This window comes from Schistocerca piceifrons, chromosome 5, assembly GCF_021461385.2.
Source record: "Schistocerca piceifrons isolate TAMUIC-IGC-003096 chromosome 5, iqSchPice1.1, whole genome shotgun sequence".
In the NCBI taxonomy this organism is placed as follows: Eukaryota; Metazoa; Arthropoda; class Insecta; order Orthoptera; family Acrididae; genus Schistocerca; species Schistocerca piceifrons.
Genome location: NC_060142.1, coordinates 276669548 through 276697025, shown reverse-complemented (window position 1 = coordinate 276697025; position 27478 = coordinate 276669548). Strand labels below are relative to the sequence as shown.

The 27478-nt window shown below is 39.3% G+C and overlaps 1 protein-coding gene across 4 annotated transcripts in view; it reads right to left on the bottom strand.

Moving 5' to 3' along the window:
• The window catches only part of LOC124799283, a 746007-nt gene that overhangs the window by 114897 nt on the left and 603632 nt on the right, over positions 1-27478 (bottom strand). For 3 of the 4 annotated variants that reach the window (XM_047262858.1, XM_047262862.1, XM_047262859.1), the window contains exons 3-4: positions 16890-17021; positions 5550-5633 (exon numbers count right to left, since the gene is read on the bottom strand). In XM_047262858.1, coding sequence (XP_047118814.1) covers positions 5550-5633; positions 16890-17021 — 216 coding nt within the window. The remainder of the gene's footprint in view (positions 1-5549; positions 5634-16889; positions 17022-27478) is intronic. The other variant, XM_047262861.1, reaches the window with a different exon arrangement.

Genomic DNA, 27478 nt, shown 5'->3' with positions numbered 1-27478 from the left:
TGCATTCCACTGGCCCCAAACTTAACCCATTTAGGACTTCAGTGGTGTCAGGTGAGAGCTCACTGGAGTATAGGGAGGGGGTCTGTTGTGGTTCTGCCTCAGTACCAGTGATGGGTGCGTGTTGGTTAGGAGACCAGCTGAAGGTCTGCAACCAACCTGTATGTGTGCTAGACACACCGGACCTACACCTGGAGTTATGATCTATATCTACAGGAGCACTGTGGTTATCCCACGCACCTTGACTGCCAATTTGTATGTCAGTCTAGTGATTAGACCTGCTGTCCTGCCATTATGAACAGCATTCAAAGTGGTATTTTCCAACAGGATAATGCTCATCTACATACTGCTGTTGTAACCCAACATGTTCTACATAGGGGTGACATGTTGCTTTGGCCTGCTCAATCACCAGATCTGTCTCCATTCGAGCACATTTGGCACATCATTGAATGACGACTCCTGTGTCATCCACAAACAGCATTAATCATGCCTGTATTGGCCAACTAAGTGCAACAAGCATGAAACTTCAACCCACAAACTGACATCCGGCACCTGTACAACACAATGCATGCACATTTGAATGCTTGCATTAAACCTCCGGCTGCTACACCAGTTATTAATGTAGCAGCATTTCACATTTTAAATGGCTTAATATGCACTTACATTCACCTGTCATATTCCAATGTTAATCATTCAAGTATTTTACTCAGAGAAATGTATTCCCAAATTCATTACGTAATATTAATTGTTTTTTGGTGTTAAGATTTTTTTCTGTTGGAGTATTTACTTCTACAGGACAACAAAAAGAAAGATTACAGAGTATAAGTGGAGCATCTCCATTTGTTCTAGAATCACTACTATAGTAATTCTGACAATGTCAGGTAATTATTTTTCCTTTCTTTTATGCAATATTCTTTTGGGCTACAATCACCCAATAAATATTAAAAATTATTTTGGCTATGTTCTCCAAATTCTTATTATGCACATAGTAACTTACGTTTTTCTGATTTCTGGCATAAATTTTACTAATGAGCTTTATTTATGGAAGAGCTTCAAGCCGGCCGGTGTGACCAAGCAGTTCTAGGCGCTTCAGTCCGGAACCGTGCTGCTGCTACGGGCGCAGGTTTGAATCCTGCCTTGGGCATGGATGTGTGTGATGTCTTTAGATTAGTTAGGTTTAAGTAGTTCTAAGTCTAGGGGACTGATGGCCTGATGACCTCCGATGTTGAGTCCCATAGTGCTTAGAACCATTTGAAGAGCTTCAAAAGTGAAGTTAATAGTGGTATGTGCTCCAAAACATTTTGCTGCAACATTGCCCCAGATTAGTAAATAAATATACACACACACACACACACACACACACACACACACACACACACCACAGTCTCTCGCTGCTGAGGCCAGGCTGCAAGCTGCATAGCATGATTGGAGAAGCAACCAGGTGGTGGAAGTACGGAGGAGGATGGGGGAAGTGGGTGGGGGGGAAGGGGGGGGGGAGAGGAGGGATAGCCCAACATGAAGTCCTTCATTTCAATCACTGCTTCCATGGTCCTGTGCCATCTGCATCTTTCCCACCAACACCATGGCCTCAAACTTCATTAGTCATTGTCCTTACCTACCTAGCCCCTACCCTGTTCCCATTCCAGCACAACGCAGCCCCCTATTCCACCAATGCACCCACTGTCTTTACTACTCTCCTCTTCCACCCCCCCCCCCCCCCCCCCCCGGTCTGCCCTCTGTCTAACCTCCAGACTCCAGATAGTTGCCATGCCCTGTCTTCACCTCGTCCCTGTGTGCTCCCACAAGCAGTACTTTACTATCTCTCACCCCCAAGCAGCTATCCCTCCCCTCTCCGCCCCAGCCTCCCCCTTACCGCTACCACCCAGTTGCTTCTCCCATCGTGTGTTGCTGCTTGCAATCTGGTCTCAGCAGCTAGAGACTGGTCTTGTGTGTGTGAGTTCCATTTCTGTGTGCATGTATGTTGTCTATTTCCAACGAAGGCATTGTTGGCCAAAGGTTCACTTTCAGAAAATCTTTTTGTTGTCCCTATCTGCGACTCAGCATCTCCACTATATGGTGAGTAGCAACTATCCTTTTCATAATATTGTTACATTCAATCCTTGATTTTCCACTACGCAATAATTTAATTATTAATTAAGTAATTTTAAATTAAAGATTTTATTTTTATATAAAAATTTAATAGCACTAAATTCTATTTCACACAAATAGGACTTGATTATAAGGATTTTGAAATGATATGTGAATTAGGTGATAACTAGAAGAAAATAAGCATTAATTATCCAACATTATTATCTAAGATTATGTTACCATAAACTGTATGAAATATTTGAAATACCGGTATAAATTCACTCTAACTTACACTATGAGACAGAGCAGGAGTCAAATCTTTAGTTGAAGGTATATTTAGAGAAAGCTTTTATGGGAGAGTTCTAAGAGCAGCAGGCAATATTGGTATGTAAGTGATGTGTGGCATTTCAGGCTATGACTAAAACTTGACTCCTTAGTGAAACATAATTTTTTTAAGTCATAACTTTTAACACAAGTCTACTTATATTTATAGACTGAAACACTACAGTGTGAACATGGTCTTGGGTCAATACAGTTTAAAAGAATGTCTGCTGGTTTCCAGTGATTTAAGGTGATTCAAAGATTTTTTGACTAAGTACTAAACAATCCTTGTTGAATGATTACTACTGACTAATGCGAGATTCCCAAGACTGCCTCTCAACACCATAAGAATTCATATGATGGCATACAAAGAAGAAACCCAGAAAATAAATAATTGGAGGAAAACTAGGAAGCAGCTGAAGCAAAATTTGGGTGATGATTGTCAGTCTTTACAAAAATTTAAAGTACGTTAACTATGAGAATGGTGTTAAATGAAACTATTGGTATTTATGGAATTGAAATACACTAGACTGTCAATAATCCAGCCATTCCTGGCACATATGGGTGCCGGGTTAGCAGAAGTGCTGGATTATTGGGTATCTGAAATTTATTTTGTTTTTTATTTATTTTGAAAAAGTAGGGGATATAGTGTACTGTACTTTATTAAACCGAGGGATACAATTTTGAAACATAGAGGATATACTTTATTAAATCCAAAAATATATTAATTTTCAAAGAAAACTTAGTCCTTGAGTGTACACTTTACATAATTATACAGTCGTATCACTAACTATAAAACATGTCCCTAATTTTTAACTTTCGCAATGATGAAATGTGACGGTGCCATGCTTTATCATGCAACTGCTTTACAAGCATTACATTGGTACTGCATGTATTTGGTAGTTGCATAATGTACTCCAGGAAGACCTCCGCAGCTTCAGCAGCAGCAGTGTGAGAAATCTTCATGTTCTCTCCTCCTGTGTCCTCTTCTTCATCACTTCCATCATTACTTTCTTGCACACTTTTGATTATTTCTTCATCTGTTAACGTTTGGTCCATATCACAGTTTTCCTCATTCAGCCACTTAGTAACATCTTCATCATCAATTTATTATCCTCCTAGCAGGTTGTGGAATATGTCAGTGTGCAAAGTAATTGATAATTCCAAATTGACTGGTTCATCACTGTCACTCACTACTGGATCCAACTCAGCATCAATGGTTCAAATGGCTCTAAACACTATGGGACTTAACAGTATCAATGGATGGCCACAATTTTCTCCAGCTCTTCATTATGGTAGCGCTCTCCACTTTATCCCATGCTGTGGCTGCTTGGAAAACAACATCACATATGTTAATTACTTTCCATGCCTTCAGCATAGTCTCGGTAGAGTCATTTTCACTTTTGTTCAGCAAGGAGAAGGGAAGTGAATGTTGATAATGATGTCTGATTCTAAAATTCCCTGGTCCATCGGACTATAGAGAAACACTTTAAGGATGACTGAGAGCGTTGTCAATTATAGGGATAGCTTTCAGTGGAAGCTTTTTCTTCTTTAGCTCCTTTCTGACTGCTGGTACAAACATTTCATGGAACCACTGAGAGAATATTTGTCTGTCCATCCATGCTTTCTTCCGAGCGCAATACTGCACTGGTAGAGTATTTATGACAGTGTGTTGAAAGAAACGTGGATGTTGGGATTTTCCAGTCACCATAAGCAATAGTTTATGACTCCCATTTGCATTACAACATGCCATTAATGTTACAAGCTCTTTCTGTTGCTTTTAACCACAAACTTCCTTCTCATTCTTGGCAGATAATGTTTTTGAAGGAAGCATCTTGTAAAAGAGTCCTGTTTCATCAGCATTATACAAGGCATCAGCAGTTAAATCTTCTTCCTCTATTATCTTCCATATCTTGCTTACAAACTCACCAGCATCCTAATCATTAGCTGAGCGACTTTCCCTGGTGACTGTCTGCTGCCGAATGCCATGTCCTTTTCTCCAGTTTGATAGCCAGCCTTCACTCGCTGCAAACAAGTTACTAACGCTAAGTTATTTGTTAAATGCAGCTGCTTTTTCCTTTATAATTGGGCCACTGTCTGGAATTCCTTTACTGTGTTGTTGTATGAACCATTTATAAACAGCTACGTCCAGTTCTTCATTCTCACTCTTTCGCATAACCTTCCGCTTTCCCAACTCGCTATCCATTTGTGTTGAGTACTGTCAGATAACGTCATCTTCCTTTTTTATGTCATAAACAGTTGCTCATTCAACATTGAACTCAGCAGCAATGGCTTTCTGTGAAGATCCTTGATTTAACTTATTTAAAATTCTGAGTTTCTGCTTGAGGTCTAACGTAATGTGTTTCCTTTTAGAAGACACGATTCCAAACTGTAATGAAAGCTACAATTTCAAATACAGTATATAAAGCATTGTTTAACTGAGCATTGTTGCACACGATAATTCATTGTGCATGTGGTTTTGGATGTGCGTCGGATTACTGAGAGGCTGGACGACTGAGGGCTGGATTAGCGAGAATCTAATGTGTGTTAATAACTAAAGGGCTGCGTTAAAATACCAGTGAGATCATCTGCTTGAAAGTGTTGGAGGCACATTATATGTTACCCCTACTTGGCACACAATGTGATGAATCAGACAACAAAATATTGACCAAATTTTTACTTTTGAATAACTTATTTCCATCTTATTCATTCTAAAACAGTTCCTGCAAAGAATAAGATTCTATAACGTAAAAACTTAAAATTCTGTGCAATGTTTTAAGCTGACATCCTTAACTAATGAAAGAGTGAATATCCATTAGTAGGAGCACAGTAGTAGATACAGTATTCTCACAGTGTCTGGCGGTACAAAAGGGGGCATAACTGGAAACAGGAGTAGGGATCCATCTCAATTTGATACTGCTAATTACTCAGTGAGTTCAGCAGATCATTTTTAATGGCATATGTACTGAAAAGAGTGACAATAAATATAAAGAATTCATCTTTTGTCTTTTTATTCTTATGATGTTCATTCATTACAGATTTATGTATCTTATCATTTTGGTCAGCATTCTCTTTCTCTAAGTAATCAACAGCACATCATGACAAAGAAATTTCATTAGAGCAAAACATATATTTCAACTTACTGGCAATTGCCATCTGCAAAGCAAATGAAAGCCTGGCAAGAGCTTCACACAGATTCGCGTGGTGGCAGGCAAACATGCGGTCATCTGCAACAGCCCTCATTACAATGCAGCCAACATACAGTTAGGAAAGCTTACATGCATAAGTCATTCAATCCCTCAAAGATCTGCATCAGCATTTGTTACATATTTTTTTATGTGACACTATGCATGTTTCTCTTGAGATCAGTTCTGTTGTTAGCATATGTCATCTATATGAATTTGGTCATTGCTTTCAGACTCTTACAATGCAAAAAAGTAGTAAAACCTATTTCTCCACTGATGCAGAGCTTTGATGTAATTGTGTTGTTCCTCAGAAAAATGCTTTCTCACCCATTCCTTTCTCATAATTTTGCATTTACATGCTGCTGGACATGAAAACCACTGTACACCACAACAAAACATGACAGCGTACAAAATTATGTAGCAGACATTATAAAGCATTAGCAGTTATGCTGTATATAAATGTATACACAGAAATAGTCATTATCGATATTTGAGAAACATTTGATGTAGCTATGGCATACATTTCACAGAAAGATTTCCAAGCATGCAAAATAGTAGGCAAAGTTGCACTGCTGGCAAACCACACTGTAAGCTTATATCAATCTTCATTCCTTGTTAAAAGAATGGTAATATATAGCATGATAGAAAGTAGGGCACAGCTTAGATTTCTTTGTTTGCAAAAATACATGCAATTGTAAAATTTTGGTGTTAGCCTTTAATGATCTGATTTGCTGTATGATGGAAGTATATTTGCCTATATTTGCACTAATGAACCTGAAAAAGGATGACAATGTATTCAATACTGAGCAAATCCAATGGCAATACTGGTACCAAGGCAGAAACATTAGCAGTATCACAGTCAATGTCTTTTGACTCAGTCCTCTGACAAACAGCCCATAAACACTTGCATGCAGCTCACACACACACACACACACACACACACACACACACACACACTGCTGTGTAATGATTGAAGGCTTCTGTAAAGTGACATCCTAGTATCCATATAGCATCCCAGTGCTTACTTCCTGTTTACATTCATGGATTGGCAAATTTATATTACACATTTTGATTTTGTCTTGGTTTACAATTTGACTTTTGACTCAGATGATGAATCTGTACACCAGTTAGTTGAGGATTTTATAACTTCTTTTCAACAGATAATGACCTTTATACTTCTGCCACTACCAACAGAGCAGTCACCAGCTATGCACATTTGCTGCAGCATTCAATGAATATGTTCAAGGGATACTATTGTTCCCATTAGTATAGTGTTCTGACACACAAATATGAGAAGCTATAGGTTACCACAATACATAATCATGCCAAATTCAATAAATTAAATTCAAAAGTTTATGATGAAACTAAAGACACAAACTCCACAAGATATGAAAACTTTTTATAATGATCGCCAATACAGCATATTGCACATTCCCTCACAGTAATCTCCCTATTAATTTTTATATATTAAGTAAATTATAATATTTAAGAATTTTATGTATTTTACATACAGAAGAAATACTTTTAAAGAAATCTTGTCTAAGATTTACAAAACATTGAAATAAAGAGGTCAGAAGTTACAGTCATTGGGAGTTAAAACTCTATCAAAATAGATGCTGTAACTCTTCAGATTTTCCACGTGAGCTGTTGACACATTGAGGTGTCGGGTATTCTGCTGGATATCAACATTGTTCTTGCATGATATTTCAACAACATGACTCGTTATCTTCATAAGGTGCTACCTGAGACTGCTGGTTGAGTGGAGTGGATCCAGTTTTTATATCTGTGCTCTTCCCCCCCCCCCCCCCCCCCCCATCCCCCCCCCCCCTACATTGTCGGATCCATGCATTCTGTCTGCAGTTCACTCTCACTAGCAGCATTCTTAGGCATACACTCTTCATTCCAGAGTGCCTATCTGTGGGCTGGCATTCCATTTCTGATCTGCTGCAGTTCCAGGTGTTCTCTCTGTGATATGTTCCTGCTAGAAACATTCTTAGGCATTCCGTCCTCAGTCTGATGTACCAGGATGAGTTCTGGTGTCTTGTTTTCAGGTTTCATGCACCCGTCTGCATACTGGCATCCCATTTTTGGTCCAGTATGGTTCAAGGTGTTCCCTTTGTGGTCCAATCCCTCTACAAGCACCCTGCAATGTTCCACCTTCAGTCTGATGTACCTGGTGCTCTATCTGGGGTTTATTTCCTATGTCCACACCATTAGCTCTTTTTTTGTGGCATTTTGCTGCTGCCCTATTGTGTTTTAAGCAACTCCAGTGCAGGATCCCAGGCTTGGTACTCAGAGTTGCAACTCATCGGATTATTCATGACTTTTATCTCCATAGATTTTCTTATAACAGAGTTCCAGTAATTGGGAGTCTGTACCTGAACCCTCATTTCATCATAGTTATGGAGGACCCACGTACAGACTTTTGGAATGTGACCCTACAGACAAACTGGCCAAGAAGACCCGGGGTCTTTTGAAGGAAATTGGTATGCCTGAAAAGTTTGTTAAACAACTATGAACAAGAGCACCAGTTTCAACTACACTTCATGGGCAGCCAAAAGTACACTAAGAGGGTGTGCCACTGCCTCAAGCTGTAAGTAATGCAGATGCATCAATGTACCCAGTAGCCAAGTACTTGAAGTAACTGCTGCTCTCATACAAGGGAAAGTGTATTCATCACATCGGCAACTTGGGGGGGGGGGGGGGGGGGGGGACTTCTTACAATGCCTCAAGAAACAACATATTACACAATCTGATAAAATGGTCAGCTTTGATGTGGTACCCCAGTTCACTAGGGTGCCACTGAAAGACTCACTGGAACTGACTGCAGAGAAATTTGACGACACTCTGCTGGACCTGTTCAAACATGTACTGGCCTCAAATTATTTTCTGTATGGGGGCAATATTACAAGCAGGCAGAAGGTGAAGCCTTGGACAGCCCTTCTGTCTCTGGTGGCTACAAATATATTCATGGAGAGATTTGTACAGAAGGCATTACTAGGACTGTGACAACCAGGAATTTAGAATAGACCTTGCCAATGTGGCATTTTGTACACTGGTCAAACAACTAGGATGGTGGACATAAGCTGCAAAGAACATCAGAGGCATACCTGAGCAAGACAGGCAATTAAATCAGCCATTGCCAAACACTGGAACTTAATCACTCCATGAACTGTGATGAAACAAAGGTTCTGGTACAGACCCCCAGGTACGGGGACACTGTTATATGAGAGACTATACACATAAAGGTAACAAAAAGCCTGATGAATGATGACAATGGGTACCAACTCAGCAGAGCCTGGGATCCTGCACTGGTGTTGTTGAAAATGCAATGAGGCAGCAGCAGAACTCCACAAAAAGAAGAACTTAGGGTGCGAACATGGTAAACAAACCTCAGATGCACCAGACTAAAGATGGAACATCAAAGGGTGCTTCTAGTGAGAGTAAACTGCACAGGGAGCACATGGTACTCCACAAAATGCCAACAGGCAGTCTGGTGCATGAGGCTGAAGACTAAACACCAGTGCTTGGCCTTGTGCACCTGACTGAAGAGGGAATGCTTAAGAATATTTCTAGTGGGAGTGATCTGCAGAGGAAAAGAGTGAAACTGTGGCGGACCAAAAACCGAGTGCCAGCCCACAGACAGATGCTCTGGACTGCCTAAGGATGCTGCTAGCTGGAGTGGACCGCAGAGGGAACACCTCAATCAGCAATGGATGGAGAAGAGCCCAGGTAAGGCTCTGTTCCACTCAGTGAGCAGGCTCAGGTAGCACCTAAAGAAGATAATGAGTCATACAGTTGAAATATAGTGCAAGAACAACACTGATATCCAGCAGCATACCAGACACCTCAAGATGTCAACACAGAAGTTCCTGAAGCTTTGGCTATCAAGTCTGAATGTAGCTCATTGTATGACAATGCATTCCAATGATGGTACATTGTGAGGTTGGACCAATGTGTTGCGAAACACAGGAGCCAGTTCCTGATGAGAAAACTGATGGTGCATGTTAGACAGTATGTATGTATGACTACCTGCTCTCTGTATGGTGCTGCCATCTTTGAACGTCGCATTCGGGAGGACGACGGTTCAATCCCCCGTCCGGCCATCCTGATTTAGGTTTTCCGTGATTTCCCTAAATCGCTCCAGGCAAATGCCGGGATGGTTCCTTTCAAAGGGCACGGCCGACTTCCTTCCCCGTCCTTCCCTAATCCAATGAGACCGATGACCTCGCTGTCTGGTCTCCTTCCCCGAAAGAACCAACCAACCATCTTTGAATGTTTTCTAGAGCTACTACAAAAGCAGATATAGCAAACTTTTAACAGCTATAGTCTGTGCCAAAATCAGTGTGTGCTCATGTCACTCTTGAGAAATGTGCCTCTCTTGCCTCATTTTCACAGTTTCTTACAATTACTTTTGCAAATATGCAACATTTGGTAAAACAATAAATACATGAAGTGGTAGCAGAAATGGTTTCATGAAAAGCTTCTCACGGATGCTGCAGATACTTTTGTTTTTCAGTGTGACACTAGCCATTCTTATCAAATGAATGAACATCACTTTTCCATAATTTGTCACTAAGTTTGTGAATGATTAATTTGGAGAGGCTGAGCACAAGCTAAAGAGAGCTATTTGCTTCAACCAATCACAACAGATTTCCAGAAACACACTTTCTACAAAAAAACTTAATAAATTAATAAAATTTTACAACCTATCCAGCAAAGCAATTAAGAAGAAAACGAGCTGACAGTATCCTAACTGAAGTACTCCTTGCTTCATCACAGAATGCTTCAAATTGTTTCACATTATTAAAGCCAGTCACTTGCTTAACTGTTGAGGAGGAGGAAGAAACAAATCAGGAAGAAGTATCACACATTTTTCCTCTCCATTGGAAAAATTATGATGAATTAGAGTGTCACAATAAAGTTGTAAATTTGTTTTGAAGGTTGATCCTTTGTAATATGAATTACTCATTAACAATGAAAAATAATAAAATTCATAATAGAGTTATGCTTTAAGATATATGAAATTCAATACATGTCTACATTATTCATCAAGAATGTGGACCCTGTTCCTTTTGAATACCAGTACAATGACTTAACCATTGTGCAAACTCACTCAGAAGGCTAATACAAGCTCTCTCAATAATACTGAGAACATGAATAGGCTGAATTCAGCTTTGCTGATGTTCAACTGTGCTGTGACTAGTGTTACCAGATGTCTGGAAAATGCCAGACATGCCCCACATTTTAACTTTATGTCCAGCATCCAGGAAGAATTTAAGAAACCTCTTGAATGTCCTTCATTCTGAGGAAAGCCTTAAACATGGGCAATTCAACTATACAATTAGCAGTGGGAGTTTTAATTGGACTATTTTCGCCCTGATTTCTGTGCTTCCAGATTCAATGGGTTGCTATGAAGTTCTCCTTATTTTTCTCTATAACTACAATTATGGGAGCCTTTATATGCTGTGGCATGTATCATGTGCTCAGCAGTGCAGATCATGGTGGGCTTATACTAGTGAAAACTGCAACCTGGTCTTGCTACACTGTGTTTGACATTTGTGATCATTACTGTCTGCAAGTCAGTCTTGTGCTATCACAAGATCCACTGTGATCTAATTTCATTTACAGATGCTGTCTCAGTGTATGATATATGATAAATGTGTGTTCTATTTGAAGTCCCTGGGTGTATCATTTGTACATTAAAATCATTTGAATAGGCATATTTAAATTCAAAAGTGTCAATAAATGATTTTCAAAGCTGTTTTCCATTTAAAAATGGTGTGATGGTTGTTGACATACATTGTGACCTATTACATAATTAAAATTACTTTTTTGAACAAAAACTGTATCCTTTCAAAATTTAAATTTTAATGATGAATGGCTTAATCAAACAATGGAAATTTGGGATGGAATAACAACAACATGGAAGGTATTGATGCTACTAACCACATGGAAGAAGTGTTGAGTGGCAGTTGGCCACACTGCAAGAAAGACTGCTTATATAACTAAGGTATCGAACTTAGTAGTCTTTCATCAGGTATAGATAAAATTGTGCACACACACATGCACACGCACGCGCACACACACACACACACACACACACACACACACACACACACACACACACACACACACACACACACACAAAGCATCACAGTTGTCTCTAGCTGATCTGGCCAAACTGTGACTATGGCTGTGTCTGAGATGGGCAGTGATCTTTTTGTTGGGGTAGGTTGTGGAGCTACAGAAGAGGTGTGGGGCAGTGGGGCAGGGAGAGGGAGGGATGGCAAGGTAAGGGTGGGAGAAGTGTTTCCCATTGGGAGGCTGTACTGGAGTGATTTGGGGGGGGGGGGGGGGGGGAGGGGGGGAGTTATGAGCAGGGAGGAGGGCAAAGAGGAGAGGAGATGAAGAAAGGGGAAAGGACTACGCAAGTGCATTGGTGGGATAGAAGGCATGTGGGAGGCTGGAGTGGGATGAGGAAAAAGGATGGGCAGGAGGAAGACAGGGACTAGCAAAGGTTAAGGCCAGGGAAGTTACGGGAACAAAAGATATGTTGCAGGGAGAGTTCCCATTAACACCAGCTTTTATGTATTGCACAGGTGGTAACTCTCCCTGCAATGTATCCTCCCTCTCCTCAGCAGAGGTAACCTACACTTCACCTAGTACCCAATTATCCTGTCCCTGTGATGTCCCTGCACACTTCCACAACCAGCACAAGCATCTTCCCCCACCCTTACACAGCTATCCCTCCCCATTCACACTCCACACTTCTATATGCCTACTATCTACCCAGGAAACATCACTGCTCACCTCAGACGCAGTCTCAGTCAGCTCTTAATGCCTGGAGACAACAGTGTGTGTGTGTGTGTGTGTGTGTGTGTGTGAGTTTATTTGTTTTGTCTATGTCTCTGACAAACAATTTAGCCCAGTTTGTAAACCATATCTAGCAGTCTTTTTTCAGTGTGCCTGTCTGCCACATAGTGCCTCCTCTATGTGGAGAGTAGCATCCATCATTTGTTGGTAAATGATTTTGACATTTCATCATACAGAACTGCAGAAAATGGAACAGTACTTTTTCCATTACTCCAGTACATGATGCAAATGTTGAATGTGTTTTATCACTTGGTCTCCCATTATCATCACAACAGCTGGCTCCCTCTCATTCTGGGATCCTACCTCAGTTTCGTCCCTGAAGAATGAACTAATTGTTTTGAAAGTTAGAATTTTTTCCCTACATTTACATGTCTCTCTCTTAAATAGTTGGAATTTCCCTTCCTGAAAGTGCTAGCCAGCTATTCTAGATCTTTGTAATTTAGTTGTTGTGGTCTTCAGTCCTGAGACTGGTTTGATGCAGCTCTCCATGCATAATGTAGTTATGTTTCACAATAATACAATAAGTAAAGTCAAATTTTACCTTCCAGTATTTGATCTTATACTGTATCATGATATCCTACATTTTTCGACCTTCATGTCTCATATTCCCTTGTCATATCTTATATTTTACACTTTCATGTCCTTCATTTTCTTGTGCTGCAAAGAATTTCAAAATACCAATCACTGTTGCAAAAGGCTTTTACCAGGATGACACTGTATGCTACTAATGTCAATCAATACAGTTCTCTATATCAGTTTAGTTAGTCTTCCTGTCCTTGTTACCACATGAAATGTGCCTTATGGAGCTTGGTATCGATCAGATGACAGGAACAGGGAGTCAGGGTGGAGTTTAGATGTTCTAATTAGTTAGTTGTTTACCTGTTCCATAAATCACAATTGCCATCTCTCTTAACGGCACAGAGTTCTATTGGTGACTTACCACACAAGTTCCATGGTTATGTGGTAAAGGAATACAAACAATCAAATCAAGATCCAGGTAGGAATGTCAACAATGTAGGAAAAGACAGATTGCTACTTACCATAAAGAAGACATGTTAAGCTGCAGACAGGCACAATTAAAAGACCCTTACATATATCTTTTGGGCACAGCTTTAATCAGCATAAGAGAAACACACACCATTCATACACATAAGCAACCACACCTCACCTACATAACCACCAACTCCAGCATCTCGGCCGGAAGATAACTTCTGCGGGGGAGGGGGAGAATATGTTGCACGGTGAGTATGAATGGTGTGTGTTTCTATATTGATTATGAAAGCTGTGGACGAAAGCTATATGTAAGTTGTTTTTTTTAATTGTGCCTGTCTGCAACTTAACATGTCTTCATTATGGTAAGTTGTAATCTGTCTTTTCCTACATTGTTAATACGAGAATGGAACATTGACGTATTGTACAATGTGATGTGATGGTTGGTTGGAAACATAGAAGATGTTTATTCAAAATGTAATGAAGCTGACTTAAATACAGTATACCTTGTGTATCTGCTGACTGGAGATGAGGAGTGCATGTCTGCCCTCAATTTCTTGTATGTTTTATTTTGTTCCCCATTATTATCATCTTTCCCTTCCAATGATGAACACATTTTTAAATCTCAAAGATCTAGAGATTCTAGTATTATTACTCTTCTTCTTATTATTATTATTTAACATATGAGCCACTATGGACTACATTTATTTTTGCCCTTTCTTCTTTTTTTTTTTTTTTTTACATTTCTCTCATCATTTCTTGATGTTTCTCCCTTATTTCTTCTGTTCAAGTGGATCTAATCTTCTTCTTAGGCTTTTCATGGACACCTTTTGAATCTGTGAATTTCTGTCTGATTTGCAGTCATTCCTCAATATCTTGTAGAGTAATCTGGAGTTTGTCCCTTCCAATTTCTCTGCACCATATCCACCTGTGGTAATGTGTTTGCCTACAATGTCGTGGGCCTGGGTTTCAATCCTGGCCAGGTTGGAGATTTTTCTCCACTTGTGGACTGTGTGTAGTGCTGTCATCATCGTCATCTAATCATCACTGACACACAAATTGCTCAATGTGGCATCATCTGAAATTAAGACTTGCACTCGGCAGCCGAACTTCATCAGATGGAGCCTCCCGGCCAACAATGCCACACGATCATTCCTTTTTTCTCTGCACAATGTGTTATCAATTTTTAATTTCCCAAATAAATGACACACTTTTTGTCAGTCTGTTGGGATTAATCCTCTGTATGCGGTCTTAGAAAGCTTAATCATGTCTCTTTTTTTTTTCAATATGTGCATAAATTTCACTATTATGTCACCTTCTGTATTGTGTTCGCTCTTTAACTGGTACAAAAATTTTCCTTAATATTTTTCTTTCTGTGATTTCCCGTGCTTTCATCATTGTTTTTTCATTTAGAGTTAAACATTCTGGTGCATAAAGCGCTTCTAAGTAAATTACTGTAGAGCAGTTTCTAACTTTGGCATTTAGGGATGTTCATTTCTCGTTATATACAGTCTTAGTCAGGTGGTGCATGTTTTCAACTTATTAATTCTTGTTCAATAGCTTCTTTCTCTGAAATGTCTTGTTCAATTATTTCTCCTAGGTACTTGAATTTGTCAGTTTTCAATGTTTCATGTACAGTTTTCACTATTTCAATGTTTGTCATAAATTTGGTTTTTTCAAGGGAGACTTTTAAGCCTACTTTATTCAGCTTGTTCTTTATTATCATCATTATCATTATTATTATTATTATTTGTGAATCTTTCTTTTATCCTACAGCTGTGCCTGGTTCTACAACCGGTATATAGACAGTCAAACCTACCTCAAGTACTGTTATTATTGTTTAATTCTGCTTCAGTTAATTTTTCCTTTCTTTTTGCATATGGAGGAACTCCAGGTTACAAATGCTTGTGAGTCATTCAACTTTTGTGCCTGCCTTTATGTTTTCTTCTCCCTATCTTTCATTACCTACTCATGCAAATTGGGCAGGCTGTTATAGAGCTTTGTTCTTTTCTACCCAATGTCCCAGCAGGCTGTGAGTGAAGCTGAAGGGGTTCCAACTTGAAAATATTTGGAAGGTGATTGCCAGTTCTGGCATTTGACAATTGACCAGAGAAAACTTCCTGAAAACTATGACTGGAGTCATGGGGCTGGTCCTATTTTTAACGTTCCATACAAAAACAAAACGGATTTTATGAGTTTTTACAACAGTGGATATAATGTGTTTTCTACGTTGTAGTAAAGTCAGTGATGTGATCCTGATAATTGATAAAACCCAGAAAGTGCTTCAGAGAATGAAAATGATGACTATAATGTGTTTTGCATCTTCTTTAACCTTTTTCTCCACCATCCCTCATTCCTCAAACAGGTGTGATCTGAAATACTGTCATGCAAGTTTCCCATAGAACACATCCAGGAATACTCAAGATGAAAAACGTATTTCATTAATAGTTATTCACATTTGCTGTGTTGTAAGAAAGTACACTACTAAAAAAATGTCTATATGACTCAAAATTTATTAGTGTCTCTGATGTGACATATCATTAGCAGCTCCATCAAATGAAATCTGCCTCCAGAACACTCTATTACTGGAGACTGCCTGACATAGCTCACTCTAGCATGTCTCTGTGAAGGCAGTAGAAATTATTATATTTTTGTCTACTTTGTTTAGCTTCAGTACAGGAAACAGCGAACGATATTATTTTCTTTACAGCAGAAAATTGTGAAACCTCAATATTCTTCACAATTTATCATACCTTTAAGTATCTACACAGTTTCAAAACATAATTTGTGATGTAGTGGTTTCCATGTCCAGTTATCAACAGCAAAGGAAAGTTTAAGAAACTAAGCTGAAAAAAGAGAACCTTGTTAAAATATATTATATTATGTGGAATATTTTATGAATAGTTAGGACACAAAGGCAAGACCAAGTGAGAGAGTATGACCTCTGATAAATTAAGCCAGGAAAAAAAATTGTTATGGCAGAGAGATGGCATACAGTGTGTTAACTTTAACTTGTAAAGTAAGAAATCAGTCCATTATTTTGTGAAATATAGCTTCATTGTAACCATTATGTGTTTTGGAAAGATATTTTAACTCCAAAATCTACAATACATTATATTACTGCACAAACATAAATATTGAAAAACAGAGAAATGATTAAAATTCAAGGTTGAAACATCTATCAGTCATCACTAATAATGTCACCATAATAAATCCTAGACAATGAAGACTAGGGAGATGATCAAACAACCCTTCCAAAATGTGTTTTGATTCTAATAAAGTGTATTTCACAGACATCCATAACAGTTCCAAAGTAAAATCATGCAAGCAGAGATGATTGTATGTTGCAGCAGATGCTGATTCAAGCAGAGTTTAGTCCTTAATGTATGAAAAACTTCGTTTAATTAAGAGTCAGTTCAGAAATCTGCTTACAGTCTGGGTGAGAGTGGAGTTTGCCAACACACACGTCATCCAGCCCGCCGTGTACCAGCTTCTCTACGAGTTTTTCAATGAACTCGCGCACCTGCAATGATTCAGGCTCCATCCCCAGGCCATTGTCATCATCTGTAAGAAATTGTCACATATTTAGTCGTTTTTGGAACTGTTGGTTACTTGGTGTATGATGATACATGTCTTCCTCTTCAACTCAATGATTTTCCATTTTAGCTTAATTGCTTTACTTTCTGCAAACTGTATAATCATTACTCTTACAGGTTTCCTAACCAACATGTGACATAAAAGTAAAATGTTCTATGTAATATATTATTTTCTACATAACATACTTTTCTATATAATATATATTTTCCATACAATATATTATTGTATTTTCCTTAGCAGTTTAACCCAGCACCAAAAATACTAACAACATTGCTTCACTTCATCAATCTCAAGAAGAACCAGCAGAGAGACTAGAATCTGAACTGCAGACGGGAAGGAGAAAATGATTAGACAGAATAGCTACAAAATTCTAATTTTATTGACAGTGCTCATAAAAGCATGGGGACTAATATAAAATATGACATTTTAGAATGGAAAGAGAGTGGTTGGGAAAAAGAAGTAACATCTTTCTAAGGAATTTGCACTTAATCTGAGTAAGTCTATCTGTGCTCGATTCAAATTTGGTAAGTAATGGAAACAGTCTTTTTTACCTTGCTCTATTTGCAAGTGGAACAGGAAGGGAAATACTATCCTCAGCCACGTGTTGTACAGTGGATTGCAGAGTATCTATTTAGATGAAGATGTAAATGTATGTGGAATTACATTTGAATTTTACATGAACTCACATAACACACATTCTTAATGGGAGCCATTTTATAAATATATGTTAAATTTATTTTTCTTTGTCACTTTTGCCTTTCCATTCAAAATCATAAATTTCAAAATGCAGCATAAAATAAGAGCCAAAGGGAAAAATATAGGCTTACTGGTGTCATGTAACTGTATGCTGTGCAGCCTCACCATATGAGTAAAAAGATTCAATAAATACTGCAAGTAACAAAAATTACATGATAATTGTTTGATAATCATTTTGAACACCACAAAAAATATACATGATGTATTTTACTGCTTCTTGCAAACATATTCTAAAATCTGTATAACTTACATCAAGGAGTTACTGTGCTGAAATTATTCTAAAATCTGGCCAATATTGATAAACAATTCTACAAAACAATTTAACCCTTAATGCTACGAAATGGCAAGAATCAACAGGATCAAATGTTGCCACCTTTTGAAGAAATCATAATGACATTTACCTAGCAAGAATAAGGAAACATAACTGGGATGGATGGGGAAACATTTAACCCAAATTCATCAGAAAGCAATAAATATCAAAAGGCTTACATCATGGTGCAACTGCTTATTTATTCTGTCGCCTTCACAATATTGAGGAAATTCTTTGAAACTTTTTTTCACACCCTCCAGTCAAGAAAAATCCAAGGTGCTCACTGTGGTTTAACCTTGGACCTCAAAGGCAATTGGCAGTGCTCTTTATCCACTACGATATGTTGGAAGCTTATCACTTCCATAAAGCCATACCTCTTCTAAAAGGACACCTACTTGTACAACATAAACATGCAAACTCTGCAAGCAACTACCATCCATTCCCTTCCCTGCTTCACATACTAATGGAATGAGGGAAAAATGACTACCTGTTTGCCCCCATACAAGCTTCAATCTTTCTGATATTGTCCTTTTGCAACGTGAATATCAGAGGCAGTAGAACTACTCAGCAGTTTGTTGCAGATTCTAGTTCTTTGAACTTCAACAGTGTTTCAGAAAAATATCATCTACTCTTTCAGGGTTCCAATCTTAGCTCACAGAATATTTCTGTAACACTCCCATACTGATCAAATGAACCAATAATAACTCCAGCAGCTCACTTCTGAAATGCTTTGATGTGTGCCTTTATTCCAACCTGGTGGGGATCTGAAACAGTCAACCAGTACTCAACAATGGGTCACACAAGTATTCTGTGTGCAGTCTCCATTTGTAGGTATGCTGCACTTTCCCAGAATGTGTCCAATAAACCAAATCAATCATTCATCTTCTTTACAAACTTATGTGCTCATTCCATTTCATGTTTCACTTCATTGTGCCTAGACATTTAATTGACATGATAGGGTCTAGAAACATACCATCATTTCTGTATTTGAATGTTACAGTAATGTTTTTCCTACCTATTTCTACTAACTTACACTTATCCACATTTAAAGCAAGCTGTTATTCATTGCACTAAATAGAAATTGTGTCAAAGTCACACTAAATACCCATACAATCACTCAAAAGTGATACTTTTGCATATACAACCTCTGATGGTGAATGAAGTCAGAATGGTCTATTGGGCAATACTGACAACTCACAACGCTGCACATGTGTAGCAGCCGGTGTTGATAACCTGCACCCCCCAAAGTGCAGTTGAGCATTGTGTTTGTTCTGTGTCAGACCTGTAGGATGAAGTGCCTGAGTAGTGCATTGGTTCTGAACCGAGAACAAGACAATGAACGAGCAAAGGATCAATTTAAAGTTTTGTTTTAAGCTTGGCAAGACACCAAAAGAAATGCATGCAATACTGGTTGTGTTTATGAGAATCAAGCAAGCACTGTCCATGAAGCATGTGTACAAGTGGTTCACTCATTTTCGAGTAGGCCAGGGAAGTGTTTCTGCCAATCCCCATAGTGGATGACCGGTGACTGCCATCAGTGAAGAAAACACTGAGAAAGTGAGGACATTAATTACAAACAACCACTGATTAACTGTGAGCATGATAGCAGATAAACTGCAGATGAACCGTAAATCTGTGTGACAAGTCCTTACCCAGGAGTTAGGGTTGAGGAAAACATTGCTATCTTTTGCCACATCATTTGACTGATGATCAGAAGCAGGCTCGTTTAGAGGCTTCACAGGATTTTGTCAAAACAGTGGGTACGACACCCAATTTCTTGAACTGTACTGTCACTGAGGACGAAACCTAGTGTCTCCGGTATGACCCTGAAACGAAACGGCAAAGCATGGTGTGGCATTCACCGTCATCACCTTGTTGGAAAAAGGTCTGAGCCGAAAAATCACACATCAAAACAACGCTCATCACCTTTATCGATAGTCAAGGCTTTATCCACAAGGAACTTCTGCCTGAGGGAGCGATGTTGAACACTGCATGGTACATTGAAATTTTGACCCATTTCATGCAACGTCTGTGCACAGTATGACCCCAGTACGCACAACAAGGTTCATAGTTTTTTGTTCACGACAATGCTCGCCCACACACAGCCAATATCGTCAAACAGTTCCTGGCAAAAAAGGGGCTGGTGCAACTTGAACATCCACCATACTTGCCATATCTCAATCCTTCAGACTTCTTCCTATTCCCTCGACTCAAACTCGCTTTAAAATGAGTGATTTGACAATATTCCTAATGTCCAAAAAAACATGACACACAGATTTTGAATACCATCCCAAAGGAAGACTTTGTGCAAAGTTTCCAGGGCATGTATCACAGAGCTCAGTGGTGCATTGTTATGGGAAGTGGCTATTTCGAAGGACAGTAAGGTAAATGTAGTTCATAGTTCATAGGTAACTGTAGTTCATAGTTCATCTACGTTAATGCTACAGGACTATTCACTAAACTTTATTGTCAGAGGTTGTAAAACGTTGCCATCAGCAAGCAGTATCCTACTGCTGCCTACCATACATGACAGCCTGTTTGTATACAAGGGGAACAAGAGTAATTTTATCACACTTCCATGGGGCACTCAGACGTTAACTTTGTTTCTGATGACGTAGTGACATGTCTAGCAAAGCACTGTGTTGTTCCAGTTGGTCATCAAACTGATTACTACTTAACTTATGAACTTTTGAGCATGTAACAACTGTGCTTTGAAGAGAAACGGAAGTGTGATTCTGAGAATGAAGTGCATGAAAAACACAGAAGCCAGCAGAAATCCCTCCAGAATCCCACACTGCAAGGATATTAAAAGAGGAGCATAGGAAAGGTAGAAATGAAGAGCCAAATATTTATATTTTGACGCATAAATAAGCTCTCAGTTTAATAAACACACTGAGCGAGGTGGCGCAGTGGTTAGCACACTGGACTCGCAATCGGGAGGGCGATGGTTCAATCCCGTCTCCAGCCATCCTGATTTAGGTTTTCCGTGATTTCCCTAAATTGTTTCAGGCAAATGCCGGGATGGTTCCTTTGAAAGGGCACGGCCGATTTCCTTCCCCATCCTTCCCTAACCCGAGCTTGCGCTCCGTCTCTAATGACCTCGTTGTCGATGGGACGTTAAACAACACTAACCTAACCTTTAATAAACCTCAAAGTGGTCATTCATGTAGGCAGGTGTATACAGAAACAAGAGATGTGTTTAAATAAAAATTGCATAATCACAGAAATGTTTGTGTAAAAGTGTACAAACCCTGAATACACTAGCAAATTAATCAACCTGTAAAAGATGAAATGCCTTAAGTAGGTCCAGTTATTCATATGTGGTTGTGTGATCTAAAATCAAATTTAAAATGTCAGAGAATCACATGGCCTATGGTGAACCTGAACTCCACCGAATACCTTTCTATGAACTGTAATGCATTACATCTAAAAGACTACTCTGTAATTCAGACTATTTCTCAACTATCATTTTTGAGTAGCACATGGGAAAAATGGACACCTCCATCTTTCGATTTGAGTTCCAATTTTTCTTATTTTATTACAATGATCATTTTTCCCTATATAAATGGAAGGCGAGAAGATGGTTTCATATTCGGAGGAGAAAGATTGTGATTGAAGTTTTGTAAAAGGATCACATCCTAACGAATGATGCCTTTGTCTTAATGATTGTCCACTAAACTCACATATCACATCTGTGACACTATCTCCTCTAATTCGCGATAATACACTGTCCTTTGAACGGGTTCAATGTCTTCCTGTCAGTTCTATCTAGTAAGGATCCCACACTGCGTATCAACACTACCTTGCATCAAGTGTTCTACAAATATACCCTGTCTTTGGTTTGTCTTCCGTACATTTTCTGCATGATGATTCCGATTCAGCTTGTTCCCAATTTTGATCCTTATTTTTAATAGGTATTTAGCTGAATTGTCCATCTTTAAATTAGTGTGACTTATAGTGAACAGAGTACTTGAGAGTTTCACAACAGTGTTATAACTTTACTCTTCGCCCTCAATTTGAATTCAGTTCTTTTTTGGGCAGTTTTAGATATACTCAGCAGTATGGATAGGTTTACCAGTGAAGAGTTGGCCGATATGTGTCTTGTTTGTGGATTCACTGAATGAATTAGAAGGGCAGCACAACGATGCTATGCTATTACCATAGCAACAGTAACTGTATTACAAAGAACATTGTTTCGTCCAGGACTTCAGTTGGAAAATGATGGCTTCCAGTACTCACCAAATTTTTCAACATTTTCCAGACAGGTTCAAAGGGATGTTACTCTGCAGTAATTTTTATTTTACGCAAAGACGGCCTCTGCTGATCGTCTCCCAGTTGCCAACCAGGATTTCACAGATGGCAGCAGGTACAATTCAGAAAGAGGAGGTACAGCTGAAATGATGAATCAGACATATGATCCACCAAAAGGTATTTCTTAAAGGGGTTACAATCTCATTCACAGGACTGAATGAGTGTTCACACTCAGTTGTTGGTATAGCAATAGTGTCTGAGGCAAAAAGCAGTGGCAGTAAATCATGAGGCTTCCTTTTAGTATTTCTGTATTCCTTGTATCACTGAAAGCTTTCATAATTTTCTTGTTATCTGCGATTGTAAATTGCTTGCAGAGAAGACCAAGTAGTTACCAATCTTGATTCTAAATTGGTAGCAAGACTCCTGTGAAATGGTGCTTCATGAATGATTTGTATTTTATCGGATCTTAACGGAGGCACAGATTAGAATTTACTTAATTTGGTCCTGTTACCTGTAGCTACTTTGGCATAATGGCCAAGATTTTGCTACAACAACTGAAGTGCTCTAACAGTTTTTTTATCAGCTGCTGGCAGTGTCATTTGCCAGACCACATGAAAGACCAGGTAATCCTATCAATGCATCTAACATTATTCCTAAATTTTCTACAAACTGTGCAGTGCCTAAATACGGCTGTTAACCAGAATATTTGGCTCTCCTTCTGATCTCTTGTAATATCATTCTCTGCCATGACAAAATAGGAATATAGACTCTCAAAATTTTCCAAAACAGCTTGTATAGTTCTTTTAGTTGATGAAATCAATTGAATTGTGGAAATTTTACCAATACACCACATATGTTGCCCCAAAGCTGTTGCACAGGTGTTTACACTGATTTGAAAAAAGTTACGGGATACCTCCTAATATTGTGTCGCAGCACTTATGCTTGGCAACTTGATATGGTGTGGACTCCAAAGTCATTGGAAGACCCTTCCAGAAATCTGAACCATGCTGCCTCTACAGCGGTCATAATTGCAAAAGTGTTGCCAATGCAGGATTTTGTGCACTAACTGTCGTCTCAATTATGTCCCATAAATGTGCGATGGGATTTTTAACAGGCGATCTGGGTGGCCAAATGAATTGTCCAGAATGTTCTTCAAACCAGTTGCGAAAAATTGTGGCCCAGTGACATTCCATAGTTGTTTGGGTACATTAAGTCTATGAATGGCTGCAAATGGTCTCCAAAGGAGAGAGATAAAGTCAATGATGGGTTCAGTTGTACTAGAGGCCCCAGTCCATTCCATGTGAACACAGCCCACACCATTATGGTACCGCCACCATCTTGCACAGTGCCTTTGTTGACAACTTGGGTCCATGGCTTCGTGAGATCTGCGTCACACTCGAACCATACCATCAGCTCGTGCCAACTGAAATCGGGGATCATTTGACAATACCGCAGTTTTCCAGTCGTCTAGGGTCCAACAGATACGGTCATGAATCCAGGACAGCGTTGCAGGCAATGTCGTGCTGTTAACAAAGGCACTTGCGTCATTCATCTGCTGTCATAGCCCATTAACGCCAGATTTCGCCACACCGTCCTAACGGATACGTTCATGTCATGTTCAATATTGATTTCTACGATTATTTCAGGCAGTGCTGCTTGTCTATGAACACTGGCAACTCTACGCAAACACCACTGCTCTCGGTCGTTACGTGAAGGCCCATCCCTGGTGAATGGTAATGCCTGAAACTCGATATTCTCGGCACACTCTTGACACTGTGGATTTCAGAAGTTGAATTACCAAACGATTTGCGAAATGGAATGTCCCATGCGTCTAGCTCAAACTACCGTTCTTCATTTTCAATGTCTATTAACACGTCAGAAACGTTTTCACATGAATCACGTGAGTGCAAATGACAACTTGACCACCGCCACCACCTCCAGCAGACTTAAGGAGATCTCTGCCAATGCACGGCCCTTTTACAGCCCGTGTACGCGATATTACCGCCATCTGTAGGCCCTACTGTGTATGTGCATCATTGTCCCACGACTTCTGTCACCTCAGTGTGGTTCCCTTGGGTTCTTAAGAGGCTGATTGTATAGAGCCTACAGTTTTTCTAGAAATATCTGAAAGTAATTTATTCCATGGACTTCTCTGATGGAATCATAAATGGGTAGCTCTAGTCAATGGTTCCTGCAGCGCCACGTTATGATATAGGGAAATAAATTTTTAAATTGTACCCCTACACCACTCAGCTTATGAGACATTCCTCTAAATATTCTTCACTCATTCCAAACAAGTTGAGGTTTTTTCTAAGAGGGGTAGTAGTAATACTAGAAGCTGTCCCACACTCTAGTTCAATCAGATCTAAATACATAGTTTGACAACTGTCAGCGTCTTCCATAGGAGCTTTTAAGCATACAACTAGTATCTGCTTTCTGCTTCACGTGGTAGATCGTATATTAACTACCTATTTTCCGTTTGTTTTCTACAATATGTTTCTTGATCCTTTCAGCGATATCAGACAAGATATTAGCGCAAAAGAAATTTGTGTGAAGAATTCCTCCAACACTGAGCTCGTTAAGAATTTGGAGATGTATATCAATCGGCGTATCAGTATAAGATTTCTGATATTTTGCAATTCTATAAGCTGTTCTAAAAACACGAACAGTGGTTTCGTCTGCTTCTTGCATTGTTATAACTCCTTGTTCTAAGTATTGTTCTGTGCTTAATTTTCCTATTTTTGACGCAGATACGTACCATTTGCTAATTAATGTTCACGATTTTTTCCCTCTAACTCTGTTCTTGAGCTTGTTTATCACTTCCATAACAATTTATGTCCCCTTGCATTCATTCCTGCGAAATGTAAAGTTCGTGAGGCTTGTTAGGAATAAAATTTGCCTCTGAACATATCTACATCCTAAATTACCTTTTAGATAATTATCCACGGCTTCAGTATTAAAATAATTATAGTGAATAGCGGTCCAACAAGGAGGCAAAAGAGTGACGTCATTGAATAAACCCGTTACACGATTTATTTCAGAGCTACTTACTGTATTTCCCACTGCGGCGGGTCTTTCCACTGCACTTACGGCACTATCACTATCTTTATTTGAAATTTCTGAAACATTACATTCAACTTCACCGGTTTCACCACATTTCTTTTACCACCTCAGTAAAATCATTCTGCTTCTTCTTTCACGACCACATACATAATACGTACTTCATTCCTAACAAGATACGGTACCCGAAGCCACTGAAATCGAAATTCTGTTAACGTAAAAAATGATTGAATCTTCGGTCATCGCTAAACAGTAAGGTATCGCATTGACTATTACCGATTAACATTTAACATGTTTTGGTGCAAGCGGAAGACAATGGTACACTTCAGAAACTATCTCATTATTGAAGCACATTTTTATTGTAGTTGCAAAGGACTAAAACGTGAGGCAAAACGAAATATGTTTCTTTGATATTACAGTCTCACCCATTATTAAGTGTATGGTATGAGATTATTTTCTATTATAAGACCGTTTTAGTAAATTTATAGAATTTTTAAACAATGATAGGATTGGTATTTTAAGAGCTGGTCCATAGCACAACATATCTGCAGGTTTTAGAACTTCCGACACCCTATTCGGACAATTCTGTAACTACCTGTACGGTACTGCGTGCCGGTGAGTACCGGCCCAGCTAAAGCCCCGTTTCGTCGGAGAGTTGTTACAATATTCTGTGTTCTGTATTGTAATCCTACAATTTGGTGACTGCATATTACAGGCTTTTTCACAGTTTTAGCTTGTAGTCTTGTGTTAATTTTACTGACTCTCGATTCCCGGGCGCGTCGACGGCTTTCTCCGTTCGGGACTGGGTGTGTATGGTATCATCATCGACGTGGCGTCAAATAAAAAGCTTGCACCAGGCGGTAGGACTCACCGCAAGGAGTCTCCCAGTCAAAAATGACGTACGCATATTTTTTCATTGTTTTGAATATATTTTCACAGAAACAAATGTAATTGGCGTAAAAAATTGCATTTTATTCTGTAACAAGCCACCAGCGACTACCTCCGAAATCTTCAGGTTCACCACGTACAGGATGAAAAAAAAAAAAAAAAACCGACCACTGCTTCAGACGAAAGACATTAGTAGGTACCTATCTGTCTTGTCGAACTGGAATATTGATCCCAACTAGCAAAGTTTCCACAAGAAAGTTACTTATATTTTGAAGTAATATTTCTGAACTGATACAGAGGTTTAACATATGATACACGATGGTGACCAGCATGTGGCTTCGGGTCACGTTTAATTCATAAACAAGTTTTTCTGAGTTCATAATAAAATTTTAAGTTTTGCTCCCGTGCTTGCAGAAAACAATAATGAATCAGAGAGGATCCACCTTCTTGCACGAACATGATAAAACCTAAATGTGCAGTGAAGAGTGTAACTAAGCCGCAGCGGGATAACAACATGACTCATCACTGAGCAGCAGAAACATCATTTTAAACTTAAAAAATATGACAAGAAATACAGTTAGCAGCCAAATAAAAATTAAGTACAGCTCAGGACAGGTCATCTACAGCAATAATGACATTTTTCATCCATTTACAGTGATGAGCCAAAACATAACCGCTTGCTTGTCCATCTTTGGAACGAATTACATCACTGATTCCGCGTATCAGGTATCCGTCACTTTGTTGGTAGGTTTGTGAAGGTATGTGTCAGATGCAATGCACAGGTCATGCAATTCGCGTAAATACGGGCCGCTGATATGCGTACTCGGTGATGATGCCCGATAGCTACCCAGATGGGTTCCATAAGATTTACATCAGGCGAGTTTGATCGCCGAGATAATTATCAACAGAAATTCACTATAATTCTTCTCCCACTACTGTAGCACGGTTCTGGCTCCGGGACACGACAATTATACTGCTGAAAAATGACATCGCCGTTGGGGAAGACATCAAGCATGAGGGATGCAGGTGGTTCGCAGCTGTCAGCGACTCTTCGATTAGTACTACAGGTCCCATGCAAGAGCAGGAGAATGTCTCCCACACCACAATACTGCTCGCACCAGCCAGCGCCCGTTGCGCGCTTCACGTTTCGAGCCGCCGT